This window comes from Xyrauchen texanus, chromosome 20, assembly GCF_025860055.1.
Source record: "Xyrauchen texanus isolate HMW12.3.18 chromosome 20, RBS_HiC_50CHRs, whole genome shotgun sequence".
Taxonomy (NCBI): Eukaryota; Metazoa; Chordata; class Actinopteri; order Cypriniformes; family Catostomidae; genus Xyrauchen; species Xyrauchen texanus.
This window is the reverse complement of record NC_068295.1, coordinates 5,150,330-5,167,914: the sequence shown is the minus strand read 5'-3', so window position 1 is coordinate 5,167,914 and position 17,585 is coordinate 5,150,330. Positions and strand designations below refer to the sequence as shown.

General features: G+C 39.4%; 1 protein-coding gene across 3 annotated transcripts; it reads left to right on the top strand.

Annotated features, from left to right (window-relative positions):
• The first annotated feature begins 1,471 nt into the window (after positions 1-1,471).
• On the top strand, positions 1,472-5,257 carry LOC127660538 (zinc finger protein 253-like). Of its 3 annotated transcripts, none has more exons than XM_052150855.1 (2): positions 1,472-1,537; positions 2,213-5,257. In XM_052150855.1, exon 2 carries the CDS (start codon positions 2,284-2,286, stop codon positions 2,956-2,958), a length of 675 nt encoding a protein of 224 aa, XP_052006815.1. In that variant the 5' UTR covers positions 1,472-1,537; positions 2,213-2,283; the 3' UTR covers positions 2,959-5,257. The 3 variants fall into 3 exon arrangements, with proteins under 3 accessions (XP_052006815.1, XP_052006814.1, XP_052006813.1); XM_052150854.1 differs by having other exon boundaries at positions 2,121-5,257; XM_052150853.1 differs by having other exon boundaries at positions 1,488-1,607; positions 2,121-5,257.
• Positions 5,258-17,585: the final 12,328 nt, after the last annotated feature.

Below are 17,585 nucleotides of genomic sequence, written 5' to 3'. Positions count from 1 at the left end.
TATATATATTTGTTATCAGTGTTTGAAATCTTATATGAAGCGTTTCATATCTTGGCTATATTTTGAAGATAAAAAGGTGGGAGTTTTTTATTCACACTGCTGTGTGACTCACTGTGAAGTAAACATTTTGTGTGTTTTGATTGTAATATCACCATGTGTGTTTCACTCCACTGGTGTAAAAAGTATCTATTTGTGTGTTCGTGCTTGTAAAATGCTAAGATGTAAATAGAGGTGTTGTCTGCTAATAGTTTGTGTAGTAATTTTGCGTGATCAGTATTTCTCAGATCTTTACCCCAACCAGCACTGAATCTTTCACAACTCCTCCCTTTATATTTGCAGCTACAACAGTTTCAGTAGTTAGCCACATTTGTCCAATTTGCTAATAAAAGATAAAGAATTGATTTTTTTTTTTTTTGTTTGTTTAAAGTGATTATATTTATTTTTCCTTGAACATTCAATTATTTGTTAGTAAGTTACTACAGTTTTTTTTTTTATGAGGGTCTCATAAAAGAACACATTGCAATATTCCTCCAGCATTTGTTTAAGCTAATTATGGTGCTATTTTATAACAATACAGTACATAAAGAGACATGTAGATTAAAGATTACATTTTTTGTGTGTTTTACACACACACACACACACAAAATATAATATTTGAATAAAATGTTGGCCAAAAGTTTGGAAGTTTGGCAGTCTAGCTGTCAGTTTGTCCAAAAACTCTCCCCACACTTCCTGTAGCACTTGCCATAGATGTAGCTTCTCACGCATCTATCCAGCCATTGTTGCAAACGGTACCATCAGCTAATATTGGCTTGGATTGTACTTTGCAATTCATGTCCAGTATTTCTCTAACTCCCAAAGTATGATTTTTGTGGAGCTGAGGTGGAGAGAGAGGGAAGTCACATGATCACTGCTACACTAGCAGGCTTCTTTATCGGCATCAAAATCCTATGCATTACACAAAAGTATTTTATTACTGCTGTCGCTCATGTGACCATCTCTGTTCCAAAGCAGAGTGAAGCCGGCCACCTCATAAATGTAGGAAGTGTTGCTGGTTTCGGCCATTGACAGAAGAAAAATACTACACACTTCTGAATTTATTCTGTTATATGTTATGTTATATTCTGGTCAGTTCTCACCCAAAATCAATTGGATAATTTCAGAAGACATGGATTAAATCACTAGAGATTTCTGGATTACTTTTATGCTGCCTTTGTGCTTTTTCTGAGCTTCAAAGTTTTGGTCAAATTCACTTGCATTGTAAGAACCTACAGAGCTGAGATATTACATTAAAACTCTGATTTTTTGTTCTGCAGAAGACAGTCATACTAATCACGGATGGTATGTGGGTGAATAAATTATAGAATTAAAATGTTTGGGTGAACTATCCCTTTAACGACCATAAAACGATTCTGCTGTTCCTCTCCGAGACAGAAGGGAGCAGCACAGTCAATCTTTAGTCATGCTGCCACTCAAAGCAGTAGAAGAAAGCATGAGACACGTTTCTGACATAGAAATGCGCTTTTTAAATATCAAAGTAAGTGTTTTAAAATTAAAGTTGGCTACTTAGTTTCGGATCGAGTTTGCAACTTTTTTCCAATCTTTGAGTAAGTTAATTTATTTGTAATAGTTTTAATAATAATATTGGGTAAAGACATGGTTTTGAACTTTTAAGTTTATATATATATATATAATCTTGTAGCCTCTCAGTTCATTTGAAATCATAAAACATACATGTTTGATATTATTAAGTAAGCTTAATAATATGGAATATAATTTAGTAATATGCACTATTGGATGTCATGTCAATCAAATCCAAGCAAATATTTAGTGACTACAATGCCCAGTTCTAAGTAGAATTGACTTAATTACTCCAGAGGGGCATGTTTATTGAACCACATCCTAAAAAAAACAGAAAAGCCACAATGATCATAATCTTGGATTGGGCCAAATGAAAGCAATAAATATATTTATTTATCAGTATACCCTTGAGAGCATGTTCTTCAAGATATGCTTATTTGACTATAAACCAAATTGGATAGTTTATGTGAATTGGTATGAAGTACACAAATTGAGGAGTATATCTGAATGCTGCTGACATCTCTTATTTTTCTCTCTAGCTGATGGCTTAGCATCCTGACTAACAATATGAAGCATGTGATTAAAAAGAAGCAGCCCGGTTTTGAACGTGACTCTTTTGTTGGTGTTCCAGGGTCCAAGACCAAGAAGAGGCCAAGACCCACCAAAGTGTACCAGGGTGTAGAAATTTTGGTGCTAAACCAAATGGGGAGATCAGTTGGGCGATTTTGCCGTAGGCTGAATTACAAAAAGAAAAGTATTCAGGTGTCTGACAAAACCCTTTTAAATACTGATACAAACACCGAACCATCTGTCTCTCCCCCCTCGAACAGCCGTGAGACTCATGGTAAAAAATTCAGCTGTGAACTCTGTGGCGTGAAGTACTGCCGCAAAGGGAACCTGGTGTCTCACATGCGAATACACACAGGAGAGACTCCGTACAGCTGTGAACTGTGTGGAAAAGCGTTCCGGCGTTCAGACTGGCTTAAATTGCACATGCAAATCCACACGGGTAAGAAACAGCCGAGACCTAAGCGCTTCGTTTGCGATCAGTGTGGGATGAAGTTTGATTGCTCCGCTGCCCTCCAAAGTCATATATGGAAACACAGTGGCGAGAGACCACTTCCTTGTGTGCTCTGTGAGAAGACGTTCTACAGTCTGGGCACTCTTAGACGGCACAAAAACGAATGTCACTCTGCAGAAAGCAGACGGTTCTCTTGCTCCATGTGTGGACACATCTTTAAACGCCTTCATGCGCTGCAGAAACACACACTGATTCACACTGGAGAGAGACCTTACTCCTGTTCACAGTGCGGAAAATGTTATCCTCATCAGTACACGCTGTTTTTGCATAATAAACTGCAGGCATGCAATGGTTGATGTGATGCACCAAATTTAACAACGTTTTACCATATGCAAAACAGTACCTTTGACAGCGAAATCTCTGTAAATAATGAGAGAGAGAGATTGCATAAGTGGATCCATTTGGCAGTTGTGGGATTCAGATTTAGTAGTTCAATGGAAGTTTAAGGAAGGCCAAATTATCTTATAATGTTCCCAGTGTTACTTGTCATAATTGCATTTTAACTAGTCATATATGACTTATATTCACTTGTCATATGTTTTCATTGACTCCCATTTTTAATTACAAATTAAGAATTTCAGTGGACCCTTTCCACACGTTTGCTCCAACAACAAAAGAAAAAAAACCAACGACTACGCTTTCACATATTTGCAAAGATTTTTTCATGATTCATAATATAATATTTAATCATGTATTACATTTTTTTTTATTAGGTATTTCACATTAGGCACAACTTATGTTGTAGAGTGCTCCAATTAAAATATTATTAGTACAACTACAAATATAAAGAGTATTGCTAGGTGCATTAAATGCTAAATTGGCTTGCCATAAAAGTTCAAGTTTTTTCCAACTGATAGGTGATAGATTCGTTTTTGCTAGTAAAAATGAATTTGACATGTGTTATTGAATTTCTACCATTAAAGATATGAAAATCAAAACAGATGATTATTTTTTTCTGAACAGAAACGCAAAGAATCTCTTCTCTTACACAATTGAAACTGTTCAGTCACAATGTTCATATTAAAAATAATGTCATCTTGACCCATCTCTATCAATGTTGATGTGACTATGTGTTCCTAATACATGTTGAGAAATTGTAAACCAAAAAAACCCACAATAGATCTGATTTGCATGCAGATTTGATTCATATTCTGTTTCCTGTACAAAGCACTGGTCACGTTAAATGCTAATCTCATATCTCAAGATAAAGTCATGAAATAAATCATGTGCAAAGGTAAAATAGTTAATGAAACAAATGTAGTATTAAAAATCAAAACACAATGCGGTAACATACCTTGTCTAACAAAAAATAAGCCCCATTCTGAAAATTATCTAACAAACAAGCAAATAATTAAATCCTACCCCCAACTCACACCATTGGTTGAGTCAATATTGTTGTAACAGGCTGCTCAAAACAAGTATTTATAGCACCTTGAACAGGGAAAGACCGAAATCTCTTTTTTTGGTCAAGATTACGATCATTATGATCACGATTTTTTTTGTGTGCTTTTTCCCAGCTTGTATTGCTAATGTGGTGGTGGCGTAGTGGGCTAAAGCACATAACTGGTAATCAGAAGGTTGCTGGTTCGATCCCCACAGCCACCACTATTGTATCCTTGAGTAAGACACTTAACTCCAGGTTGCTCCGGGGGGATTGTCCCTGTAATAAGGGCACTATAAGTCGCTTTGGATAAAAGCGTCTGCCAAATGCATAAATGTAATGTGCATGTACATTGTTGAATTGATTGACAGGTGATGTCTGTACCTAAAAGCTGATTGGCTCTTTTACCTGTAAGGTGGAACTGCATTTCTACATTGACCGTTGACCAATGGGTGCTACAACTTCTGGCATTCCAATTCCTCCCATTCATTTAAATAGAAGTGGCCCGTCTCTGCTAAATAGTCTCTGGAGCCACTGCGCATGCGACATCACTGCCGTTAAACTCGTAATTGTCCTTGAAGTGGCAATTTTTTTAATTTAGAATACAAAACACTGGTGTATGGAGACGGAGATAGTTGAATAAAAGGCTTTAATTTGAGACTAGTGGTGGTGATTTTGATTCATATCAGTGACTTGATTCTTTTGATTCTGTTCACCGTTCAGATTCGTTCATTGATTCGTTCACTCCCAATATCTTGAAGTTACGCCTTTGCACCTGCAGATGCACCAAATGACAATCTTTTAAGTAATTGCACTGAACCGAAAGCATTCATTCACAACCAGAACAAGTCTAAGAGACTTTAAACAACAAAGCATATCTATGATACTGTGAACTGCTGAGCACGACTTTGTATCAAGCTATTCAAAAAAGGACAACAATACTAGCCTAAAAATTATTATAATTTTCAATAACACATGTATGTCATTGTAATGTGTGCTCATAACTCACTTTTGTTCATAATTCATCTGGCCCATTTTCTTGTTGAACGAGATTGACAATATGTAAGCTAACAATATTTAATATTGGATAATAGCTAACAAATTTATGGATTCATTTGATTATTGTTTTATGGTGCTTTTTGTGGTTTATTTTCCTTTTTGGCATATTGTGAAAACTCATTTTGTGTCCCATGGCTAACAAAAGTAAAATAAAATGCCTAGTAAATGATAAAACGATTTCAGATATGTTATTCATTTTAACATTTTAAAGTGCAGTCTTGGTTAAAGTTATATAATCCTTTAAAGCGTTTTATAGGGCAGCAGAAATCACACAAAACTGAATGAAAATCAGCATTTAATAAATATGATGGCATTTAACTAATCTTATTGATTATAAATTATAAAATTGGCGGCTGTGGCTCAGGTAGTAGAGCAGGTTGGCTACCAATCGCAGGGTTGGTGGTTCGATTCCCGTCCCACACAACTCTCCTCATTTGGCAAGACACTGAACCCCAAGTTGCTCCCAATGGCAGGCTAGTGCCTGGCATGGCAGCTCTGCCATAATTGGTGTATGAGTAGAGTGTGAGTGTGAATGGGACACATTGTAAAGCGCTTTGGTAACCTCTAAGGTTAAAAAAGCGCTATATAAGTGCAGACCATTTACCATAAATTAACTGATTCATTCTTTGAATTCAATATTAATAAATTCAAACAGTATACATAAACATTTGTACATTTCTATAGGCATTAATATGTAAAAGTATAACATTTAGATGCTGACAATATTATACGTTTCGGTGTCTATGCAAATGTAAAAGGATTTACGTTTGCTAGAACCAAACTTTACATTCGAATACATTCAAATTCTCATGAGACCACATTGATTTGTTAAACAAAGCATTTTACAGTGTGAGTTCATGATCCACACAGTGTGATGTGCTCCTCCTCATTGTGCTGCTGAAGAGAGATCATCTTTATGTTCTCATGATGGACTGCAGCTGCTGCCATCTTGTGCTCTGAACTAACAAAGACAGACCAAACATTGAGAAACTAAAGATTTACAAAGACGTGCACTATGTAATACTACCCATACAACCATTTCCAAACAAACAATAATTCAGATATTTTATATTAAAACTTTAAATTGCTAAGTCTTTTTGTGTGTGTGTGTGTGTGTGTGTAGTGAAATATTGGCTCCTGAGGCTATAGGGATAGTTGACCCAAAACTACAAATTGTCTTATCATTTACTGACCCTTATGCTGTCCTAAACTCCTGTGACTTTCTAAGAATACATGAGGTGTTTAAAAAGTTTGAAAGTTTTGACCCCATTGACATATACTGTATGAACAAAAAGACCTCATAAATTAGTTTGTACTCAAACCAGCCCATCTGGCACCAACAATTATCCATGTGATTATCTAATCAGCCAGTCCTGTAAAAAATTAATGTTCACATCAACCATCAGAATTGGGCAAAAATGTGATCTTAGTGATTTTGAGTGTTGCATGATTGTTGGTGCCAGGTGGGCTGGTTTGTGTATTTCTGTAACTGCTGATCTCCTGGGATTTTCACAAATAACCATCTCTAGAATTTACTCTGAATGGTGCCAAAAAAAAAAAAAAACTTCCAGTGAGCAGCAGATGTGTGGATGGAAACGCCTTGTTGATGAGAGAGGTCAACAGAGAATGGCCAGACTGGTTCGAACTGACAAAGTCTACGGTAACTCAGATAACCGCTCTGTACAATTTCGGTGAGAAAAATAGCATCTCAAGATTGTTATTCTGTCGTGGGTTGCCGCTGTTTTTGGTGGCACGAGAGGGACCTTCACAATATTTGGCTGGTGGTTTTAATGTTGTTGCTGATCAAAAAAGAAACGTCCCTTTTTCAGAACACTGTACTTCAAAGATAATTTATTAAAAATCCAAATAACTTTGCAGATCTTTATTGTAAAGCGTTTAAACAATGTTTTCCATTCTTGTTAAATGAACTTTAAACAATTAATGAACATGCACCTGTGGATCAGTTGTTAAGACACTAACAGCTTACAGACGGTGGGGAATTAAGGTCACAGTTATAAAAACTTAGGACACTAAAGAGACCTTTCTATTGACTCTGAAAAACACCAAAACATATATACCCAAAAAAATCTGTGACTGGTGGAAGAGTGGGGTAACATCTCACAGCAAGAACTGGCAAATCTGGTGCAGTCCATGATAAGGAGATGCACTGCAGTACTTAATGTAGCTGGTGCATACAAAGCTTTGAGTGGTCTAGCTCTGCAGTACTTAAGTGACCTTCTACCACGCTATGTCCATCACATTCATTACAATCGCAAAACTCTGGCCTGTTAATAGTTCCTAGAATATCAAATTCCACAAAAGAAGGTAGATCATTTTTATAATTGGCTCCTAAACTATGGAATAGTCTCCCTAGCACTGTTCGAGATGCAGACACACTCCCTCAGTTTAAATCTAGACTAAAGATGCACCTATTTAGCCAGGCATGCACCTACTTTATCCTTCAACTTTATTGGGCAGACTACTTATGAAGTAGTCTGCTATAGTTCGGTCTGCCAGAACCAGAAACCAGACATATTGATCATGATCTATAATGCTGCAATAAATTGAATGGCATCTATGCTAATATTATTGTATTGGTATCCCTGTGTCAACCTCGGGACCCCTATACTTAGGTCACCAGAACTGGCTGGATCCAGCTCCATTCCTGCTTTGTGTTGGACTCCACTGCTACGTATTGCTGTATGATGACTAATAGCAGCTGGTGCCAGCCATACTTCACTTCAGTCTATTATGATGGACTTCAGAAGATAAACTGATGCCAACTGCAACCATAAGACATGGGATACTTCATATGACATTGCCTGAACCTTGGATTTAGGATAGACCACACTGAAATTACCGGCCAGTTGAACTGCGATGCACCTAACTGATGTCTGTCTGCATCATCTCGGACTAATGATGGACTACACTTTTGAAATGCAATACAAAGATTATCATTTAATTGCCAACTAAAGCCTTCATCAGCCAACTCACAATGACGATTGCATCAATGTGAACTTCTGCAGTTAATCCAGGATGAACTTCAAAGACATTAGTCATTAATCTTACAGCTCAGTCTTTGTATAAACACTGACCCTTAACACTTACTTGGTTTACTCATTTTAAACCATGATTGCACTATAAATAAATAATATTGACATTATATTCATGATGTTAGCCAGAGAGTAACTGGCCCCCACAGTGAGTCTGGTTTCTCACAAGGTTATTTTTCTCCATTAACCAACATCTAATGGAGTTTTGTGTTCTTTGCCACAGTCAGCCTTCGGCTTGCTCACTGGGGTTATAAATACAATTATTATTTAATTACTTATTTTTAAACACAGTTCACAATCGTGTTTCTTCAAATTACACAATGATGACTCTAAGAGATTATAGATATTACAGTTTAATTTTCTGTTAATGCATGATTTACTTTAACACTGCTTTGAGTGTTGTGAAAGGCACAATACAAATAAAAATGACTTGACTTGAATGTTAATATAGTACTCACCATTCCCTGTAGACCATGAAGACCTTTATGCTGGCAGGGATACAGTGAATACAGCACATCACAAAAGGGGATTTAGCTTCACACGTTAGACTCTTGTAGTCTGTAAAATAAGGGCCCCTATACAAATATGTACAATCTTAAACAAAAAAATCAATGGTCGAAGCTGTTTTTTAAGCAGGGGAGTTACAGATTCTCAGCCTTTAATATGCCATTAAAGCATTAAACATTTATCCAGCATATTATCTGTCATGTGTCTCTTGTTCATGTTTCATATACAGCACTGCGGTGAATGGCCTAGCAGAACAGAGGAGCATCAGTATCACAGCAGTCCAAATGTCTGTCCACTGGCCTCTAAATGTCTCAGCTCACTGTGACTCTCTCCTCTTCTCTCTCCTTCTCTATATGACACCAAAACGGGCCAATCACTACTCCTCCATCTCCTTAAAAGGTTGTCTGATCAATTTGCCATGATATGCATGTGTGAAACAAGAAAACATGAAATCATATGTTTCCTGATCAACAAAGTCTGACATTAACCGTGTGCATAGCACATTTACGTGTGGGTTATGTTGTGGACAAAGTAATGAAGACTTTTTAAAAAATAAAAATAAAATTGATGAAAAATTGCATGGGTGATTTGAGAACATATGACAACTTTTGAAAGTTGTAATACATGTATATTTTAATATTTATATTGCCAGTGCAGTGCAGTAAGGAGTGGTGGTGGTGTAGTGGGCTAAAGCACAGAACTGGTAAACAAAAGTTACCAGATCAATCCCCACAGCCACCACCATTGTGTCCTTGAGCAAGACACTTAACTCCAGGTTGCTAAACTTGTCCCTGTTAAAAGTGCACTGTAAATTGCTTTGGATAAAAGTGTCTTCCAAATTTGTAAATGTAATTTGCAGTGCACACTAGACCATCTTTTCAAGCTGAATGAAGTTTGCTTCACTGGTAAGCACAGAAGTTCAGCAAAAGCTTTCACACATTAACTGAACTCAAATGCCCAACGTCAAACTTACTGAGGTCCACACCAAAACCTCTAGTGTGCAAGTGCCCAATATAACTATAAATCCAATGCAAACTTCCTGGAGTTTAAAACTCTACTGTGGCTAATACTGTACCTGTCCTAATATAGAAGGCCTAAAGAAAATGAGACTTAACATATTTTAAGTATAATTGAATCTGTAGCCTTCATTAAAATCTATATTTGACACCAATTTATCCAAGTGCTGACTTCTCAACACTAAGCTGTGGTTAACTCGATCTCTCTGATAGTGTGCAGTTCACACACTGAAGCTGATAGTGACTATCATGACATTGAACTGAACTTCAGTGGTTCCTCTGAAAAACCGCATGTAAAGACAGCTCACCTAAAACTCTAAAAAGTGTCACAAGCGTCAGCTCTGTAGCAGGTCAGAGAGGCCACAGTCTTTATACTATGGAGTGGTTGTGGCGTAGTGGGCTAAAGCACTAAACTGTTAAGCAGAAGGTTGTCGGTTCGATCCCCACAGCCACCACCATTGTGTCCTTGAGCAAGACACTTAACTCCAGGTTGCTCTGGGGGGATTGTCCCTGTAATAAGTGCACTATAAGTCGCTTTGGATAAATCCACCAATGGTGGTGGCTGTGGGGATCGAACCAGCAACCTTCTGCTTAACAGTTATGTGCTTTCTGTGTGATTTTCATTAGATTCAGGTATTGTGCACCAAACTGAACAACTAGTTGTAGTGACGCCACACTCCTATGGACACTAACAACTCTTCCGAATTGTTGAGCTTGAAAATCACAAAACAGAGGTGCATGTCTTGACTATTGTTGGGGAAGCTACATTGAAACTTCCCAAGCTACAAACGACTCATAAGTAGTCTGCCCTTTTTAAAAAGTAGCTACACTACAAGTGACTAATAAAAAGTACATAACTCCAATAAAGCTTTTAAAGGAAGAAATGTGTTTAAGTAAAATAAATGATTCTCTCAAATAAATTAGACTTCTCAATGCTACATAAGCTAATTGGTGAATCATTTACAGTATATGAACCATCAGAACGAACCGATAGGACTTCCCAACCCTACTACAACTATAGTCATTACTATGTACTAATCCTAACCTTAACCCATATTAAGTTCATGTAGCTACCTAATATTACTCAGTACTTTCTTGTGCACTGTAAGTACACTGAAAGTATACTGTCAAATAAAGTGCAACCCTGATTTCTTCACCGTGCTGTGTTTTGCCAGATTTTGGATAAGCAGGTAAGAATGTTGATAAAGGTGCGTACATGCAGAGCTGATAAAGGAAAGCAGTTTAAGGCATTAACATGACCTTTCATGTTGTTGGCTTATTAGGCGTCTTAAATACATTGCGTAACTTAAGGCATTTGCTGAATAACTTTTGATAATGGTGAACTGACTGACCATTCTAAAACACTGTTTTCCAAGTCAAAACATCTGAACCTGAGTCAACTAAAACAGATGAATAAAGCTGTAGATATAAACAATGATGCTCCAATGCATGCTTCAGACTTATCATTGTTTATAATCTTCCTTGCATATATTACAATCTAGGAATGTGACTATGTTGCATTGTTCAGGATCTGTGTATACAGACTGCATTAAACAAGACCATTTTCAAAAGTTTGTTTAGAAAAGCATTGGAGATCTGAAGCCAGAAGGCTGTCTTGTGGGCTTGCTGATGGACCACAGGCAGACTGTAGGAAATGTCCACAGTTACAGGTGCTGTCTGGAACCGAGTCCACATACACAGGCATCCCACGAACTTGTGATAGTTTTATCTGCGTTATTTATAGCTTTAAGGATAGTTCACCCAAAAATGAAAATTCAGTCCGATCTCAAAGTCTGACGTCTAAGCTGGAAAAAAAACACAATAAATGCATAATAAATGTATTATATACAACTCATGTGCTATATTCCAAGTCATCTGACTCCATACATAAACTTTGTCAGAGGTATAGACTGATATATTAACTGACCATTTGCACTTTCAGATTCAATTCAATTTCAGTTGCATTCAGATTCAAATATGACACCTATAGATTACATTTACATTACATGTATGCATTTGGCTGACTCTTTTATCCAAAGCGACTTACAGTGCATTTATTACAGGGACAATCCCCCCGGAGCAACCTGGAGTTAAGTGCCTTGCTCAAGGACACAATGGTGGTGGCTGTGGGTATCGAACCAGCAACCTTCTGATTACCAGTTCAGCGCTTTAGCCCACTACACCACCACCACTCCAGATGTGCCATGTGTACCATCATTGACGGCATTGGTTCCCATTCTTGTGTTGTAACTCAACATCATGTAATCGTTTTTCAGTGAATAACAACTTAAAAAAAAAAAAAAGGCTCCAGAAAACTAAAAGTAATAACAAATAACAACTAGATGGGTACATTTCCTGAAGAAAATGTGAGTGGTGCTTGCCGTGGCGAAACTCGTCAAACAGCATGCTGTAACTCGAAAAGAACAAAAATCACGGTCGTAAATAAATCAACCCGGAATTCTGTACGATTTTCTGGTGCAGAAATATGTGATTTGTTACTCGGTTGCTAGGGTAAGGCTGTGTGGTTGCTATGCAGTTACCAAGGTAATACAATACGCGGCTCCTTTCCATCCCGAGCGAAATAAGTCAACCCGGAAGTCTCTACGTTTTTCCGATGCAGAGATATGTGATTTGTTACTCTGTTGCTAGGGTAACCCCATGTGGTTGATAGGCAGTTACATTTACATTTACATTTATTCATTTGGCAGACGCTTTTATCCAAAGCGACTTACAAAAGAGGAAGAACATCAGCGAATCATCTTAGGGAGACAGTGGTACAAAAAGTGCCATATTACAAAGTTTCACTATCATCATAATGGTATACAAAACAGATTTAAGTGCAACAAGAAATGTAAATATATATATATATATATATATATATATATATATATTTTTTTTTTTTTACCGGTTAAGTGCTTTTGGAAAAGATGTGTTTTTAGCCGCTTTTTGAAGATAGAGAGTGAGTTAGCTTCCGGATTGAGTTGGGAAGGTCATTCCACCACCGTGGTATGATGAAACTGAAAGTGCGGGAAAGTGTTTTGGTGCCTCTTTGTTTTGGTACGACAAGGCGACGTTCCTTAGCCGACCGCAGGCTTCTGGTGGGAACGTAGCTCTGCATAAATGTTTTAAGGTATGCTGGAGCAGACCCAGTGACTGTTTTATATGCCAGCATCAGGGCCTTGAATTTAAAACGGGCATGAACCGGCAGCCAGTGGAGAGAGACAAAGAGTGGTGTAACGTGTGCTCTCTTAGGTTCATTAAAGACCGACGTGCTGCTGCATTCTGGATCATTTGGAGAGGTCTAATAGCACATGAAGGAAGGCCTGCAATGAGAGCGTTACAGTAGTCCAGTCTAGTTATGACAAGGGACTGAACGAGCAGTTGTGTGGCATGTACAGAGAGGAAGGGTCTTATCTTCCTGATATTGTAGAGTGTAAATCTACAAGATCTTGCAGTTTTTGAAATGTGGTCTGTGAAATTTAGCTCATCATCAATGGTTACCCCTAGATTTCTGACCGTTTTGGAAGGCGAAACTGTAGTTGGACCCAGCTGCACGGTGATGTTGTGTTCAACAGCAGGGTTGGCTGGAAAGACAAGGAGTTCTGTCTTGGCAGGGTTGAGTTGAAGGTGGTGTTCCTTCATCCAGGCCGAGATGTCTGCCAGACAGGCAGCGATTCGAACGGTCACTGTGGTGTCGCTGGGCTGGAAAGACAAGTAGAGTTGCATGTCATCAGCGTAGCAGTGGTAAGAGAAACCATGTGACTGGATGATGGGTCCCAGTGATGTTGTGTATATGGAGAAGAGAAGTGGCCCAAGCACTGATCCCTGAGGTACCCCAGTAAGTAACTGGTGTGGCTTGGATACTTCCCTCCATGCTACCTCAAAAGGACCTTTCTGAGAGATAAGAGTTGAACCAGTCAAGCACAGTTCCAGTGATACCCAGTTTAGAGAGGGTGGAGAGTAGGATCTGATGGTTGACTGTGTCAAAGGCAGCAGAAAGGTCCAGCAAAATCAGAACGGATGATCTCGATTCAGCTCTCGCCAGTCTCAGCGACTTCGATGACAGACAGCAGGGCAGTCTCAGTGGAGTGTCCACTTTTGAAGCCCGACTGATTGTCATCCAGCAGCTTGTTCTGTGAGAGATAGGCGGAGATCTGATTGAAAACTGCCCTTTCAAGTGTTTTTGCCATGAATGGGATGAGAGAGACTGGTCTGTAGTGTTCTATCTGTGTGGGGTTAAGTGCAGGTTTTTTCAGCAGTGGGGTTACTCGAGCCTGCTTAAATGTAGTGGGAAAAGTGCCTGCAAGAAGGGATGTGTTAATTATGTGTGTAAGTGCCGGTAGGATGGACGGAGAGATGGCCTGGAGAAGGTGTGATGGAATGGGGTCAAGGGAACAGGTTGTGGGGTGGTTGGAGAGGAGGAGTTTAGAGACCTCAGTGTCAGTTAAAGGAGAGAACATAGGGAAAGAAGGGTTGCATACAGGAGCCAGGTGTTTGACAGGATGTGGTGCTGTGAATGTATTGCTGATGGCTGTAACCTTATCAGTAAAAAATGTGGCGAATATATCTGCTGTCAGTGATGTGTCAGGTGGTGGAGGGGAGGGCAGAGAAGTGTGTTAAATGTTCTAAACAAGCTACGAAGTGTCTGTGGTGCTGTTGATTTTGGTCTGGTAATATGAAGTTTTTGCAGTTTTAACGTTATTTGAAAATGTTGCGAGCAGAAGCTGATATTTACCTAGATCAGCTGGATCTTTAGATTTCAGCCATCTCCTCTCAGCTGCCCTGAGAACAGTCCGATGTTCACGAAGGATGTCAGACAGCCAGGGGCTGGGTGGTGTAGTCCGTGCTGGTCTAGAGGAGAGAGGACAGATGTTGTCTAGACAGGTTGTTAAAGTAGAGCTAAGTGTGTCTGTGGCAGTGTTCACATCAAGCATGGAAAATACATTTATTGTGGGAAGAGAGACAGAGACATCAGTGGAAAGGCGAGAGGGTGAGAGGGAACGGAGGTTACGGCTGAAAGGAAACCAAAGGTGGGGTCGGTTTTACAATGGATGGGAGAATCATGTTGAATTGAACAAAGTAGTGATCAGAAACATGTAAAGGTGTAACAAGAATATTAGAGGTGGTACAGTTACGTGTAAAAATGAGGTCCAGCTGGTTGCCCGACCTGTGAGTTGCTGTGGTGTGTAGTTTTTCCAAGTCAAATGAGGCCAGAAGAGTATTCAGTTCAATGGCCTGGGGTTTCTCCTGGTGTATGTTGAAATCACCAAGAACCACAAGTGGCCTGCCATCCTCTGGCAAGGAGGACAGCAGGACATCCAATTCCTCAAGAAAGCTTGTCAGCTGACCTGGGGGGCGATAGATGACAACAACATGTATTTTTGTGGGTTGCATTGTAGTAATGGCATGGAATTCAAAAGATGTATTGTTACATAGTGAAGCATGTGGTGAAAAAGTCCAGTTATTATGAATGAGCAAACCTGTTCCCCCACCCCTACCAGTATGTCGAGGGGTGTGGGAGAAGGAGAAGTTGTTAGAGAGAGCAGCAGGTGTTGCTGTATCCTCAGGACGTATCCATGTCTGTCAGTGCCAGGATGCTGAGGGTGGACTGCGTGGCGAAAGCCGGAATGAAGGCAGCTTTGTTCACAGCAGACTGGCAGTTCCAGAGTCCCACTGAGAACGAGAGTGGAGCAGGTGTTGAAGTGCAAAGCGGCCGTGGGTTGTGTGGGTTGCGCTTTGTCTTGCATCTGTATCTTGTGAACGGTCTACAACAGATAACAGGGATGTGCTTGAAGGCATGTGTTATTAGTGAACTAGACATGTTAGTATGTATGTATAAGTAAAATAATAAAAGAGATAGAATAGAAAAATACTTAAGTGCTTTGGTGAGTGGAGCCTTGTCGGTGTCCTTGCTCGGTGGACTCGCACAGGTAGACTCGCTGGTCTTTACCCAAGGAGGGCTTCACACGAGGGCCACCACTTCGCTGCCGCTCAAGCGCCAGCATTAAGTCCAATAAATAACAACTTTTACGAGCCGCTCAGTGGAAAAAAGCAGCCACGCCTTAATGCTACTTATCACAACAAAGCTAGTCACGTGGTCTCCCGAAACCGAAACTCAGGGTTGCGCGGGAACAAACGCAACTTCTGTACAGCGCAAATAAATTATGCTGCACTTAGCAATAAATAATACTCTGAAACCAGTGAAGCACTGTTTGCAGACACTAAAACGACAAAAGTTTTACACACACACACAGGATAACCAACCCGAAGTCTAAGCAAATCTAGCAACGAATCCTACGTGACAAGTTTAAACAAGTTTAGCAATTCTATCAGCTGAATACTATGGGACAAGTCAACACAAATATAGCAGCGACACACACCAAACACACGCCTAAGCTGACCAGCGTTAAAGACAGTAAACAAACAGCACCTGATCTAGCAATGAATACCACTATAACAACGTTAAAAACAATGAAATAAACACACTTACATACAACTGCAGACTCCTGTAGATAGATCGCTTCTCCTATAAGTATACCGTAGTGATACTTATGAAGTGTCCTTGCCATCCTGATTGGAATAAATCAACCCAGAAGTCTCTCTGATTTTCTGGTGCAGAGATATAGTTGTAGCTAAACGGTTGCTAGGGTACTCTGTTTAGTTGCTAGGGAGTGGCTTGGCAGCTGCCAATCGTGAAACTTCAAAGGCTGCTTGTCAGTATGAGTGATATAAACCAACTCCCATGCCTCTGTGACATTCAGAATCGAAGATATGCCTCTATGGATTTTGGTTGCTAAGGTGCTCGACAATGGTTGCTAGGGAGGGGCTAGGAAGTGTTGAGGTGATTCATGATTGGCTGTTTGCTGCCCCGACTCAAACGAGACCACCCTTGTGTTTCTATGACGCTTCTATCCGGAGATATCCCTTTGATGTCTTTCATTAGAAGTCTATGGGACTTGTTGCTAAGGTGCTTTAAATTGTTGTTAGGGCGTGGCTTGATAGCTTCACAATGATCCCGAGAGACTGATTGGTCGTCTGAGTAAAATGAGCCCACCCCCTTGTCTCTACGACACTGTGATCCAGAGCTATGTTCAATACAAAATCCCTATTTCATGGTCCGTCCTACACCATTGTAAGTCAATGGGGGCAACTTTGGGCTGCTCCTGCCCCCCAAGGTTGCAACTTTTACCCCATATTACCCCATACAGAGCCTGCCAGCCTCTTCAAATGTAGCAAATCACACGTTTCTGCGAAATCCTCGCTCGGAGCTGTGATGCGTCAAAGTTTCTCGCAATGTTAAGTCTATGGGATTTTGCGGCCGCTTTTTTGCCCCTGGGGCAAATACCGTACCCCCGATAGCACACGTGTCCTCAATAGGCCGTTCGATTTGATACCTCATTCGTGGGTCTATGCCAAACGGTGCGGGACGAGTTAGGTGCCGAACTTTTGTACGGAGATATAAAAATAAAAATAAAAATAATAAGTATGTGAGATTACAATAGTGATGCTTTGCAAGCACCACTAATAATATATATTTTTAAGTGAACTGGTTCCTATTTCATTATTTTAAATGTATTGACATTAATGTAAAATATAATTGGTGAAATAATAGCTTGAAAAAAGCAACTGGAGACACAAAGCTTTAAACATTTGCAATAATGCACAAGTGGAACATGAACATTGTATTTGAGCTTTCAATGGGGAAGGCAAACATATGATAAATCTGTCATGCGTGTGTGTATGTTTATGTATATGTATATGTATATGTATATGTGTAAGTCTTAGGAGTCTTCTTTTCCTAATATGGAAGTTTTTACAATGAACGTCTTGAGGATCCTGCTATTGAGGAGTGGCTTCATAAGTCTCATTAAACAGCTTCAGATTTGTATTTTTCAATCATCCGGCTG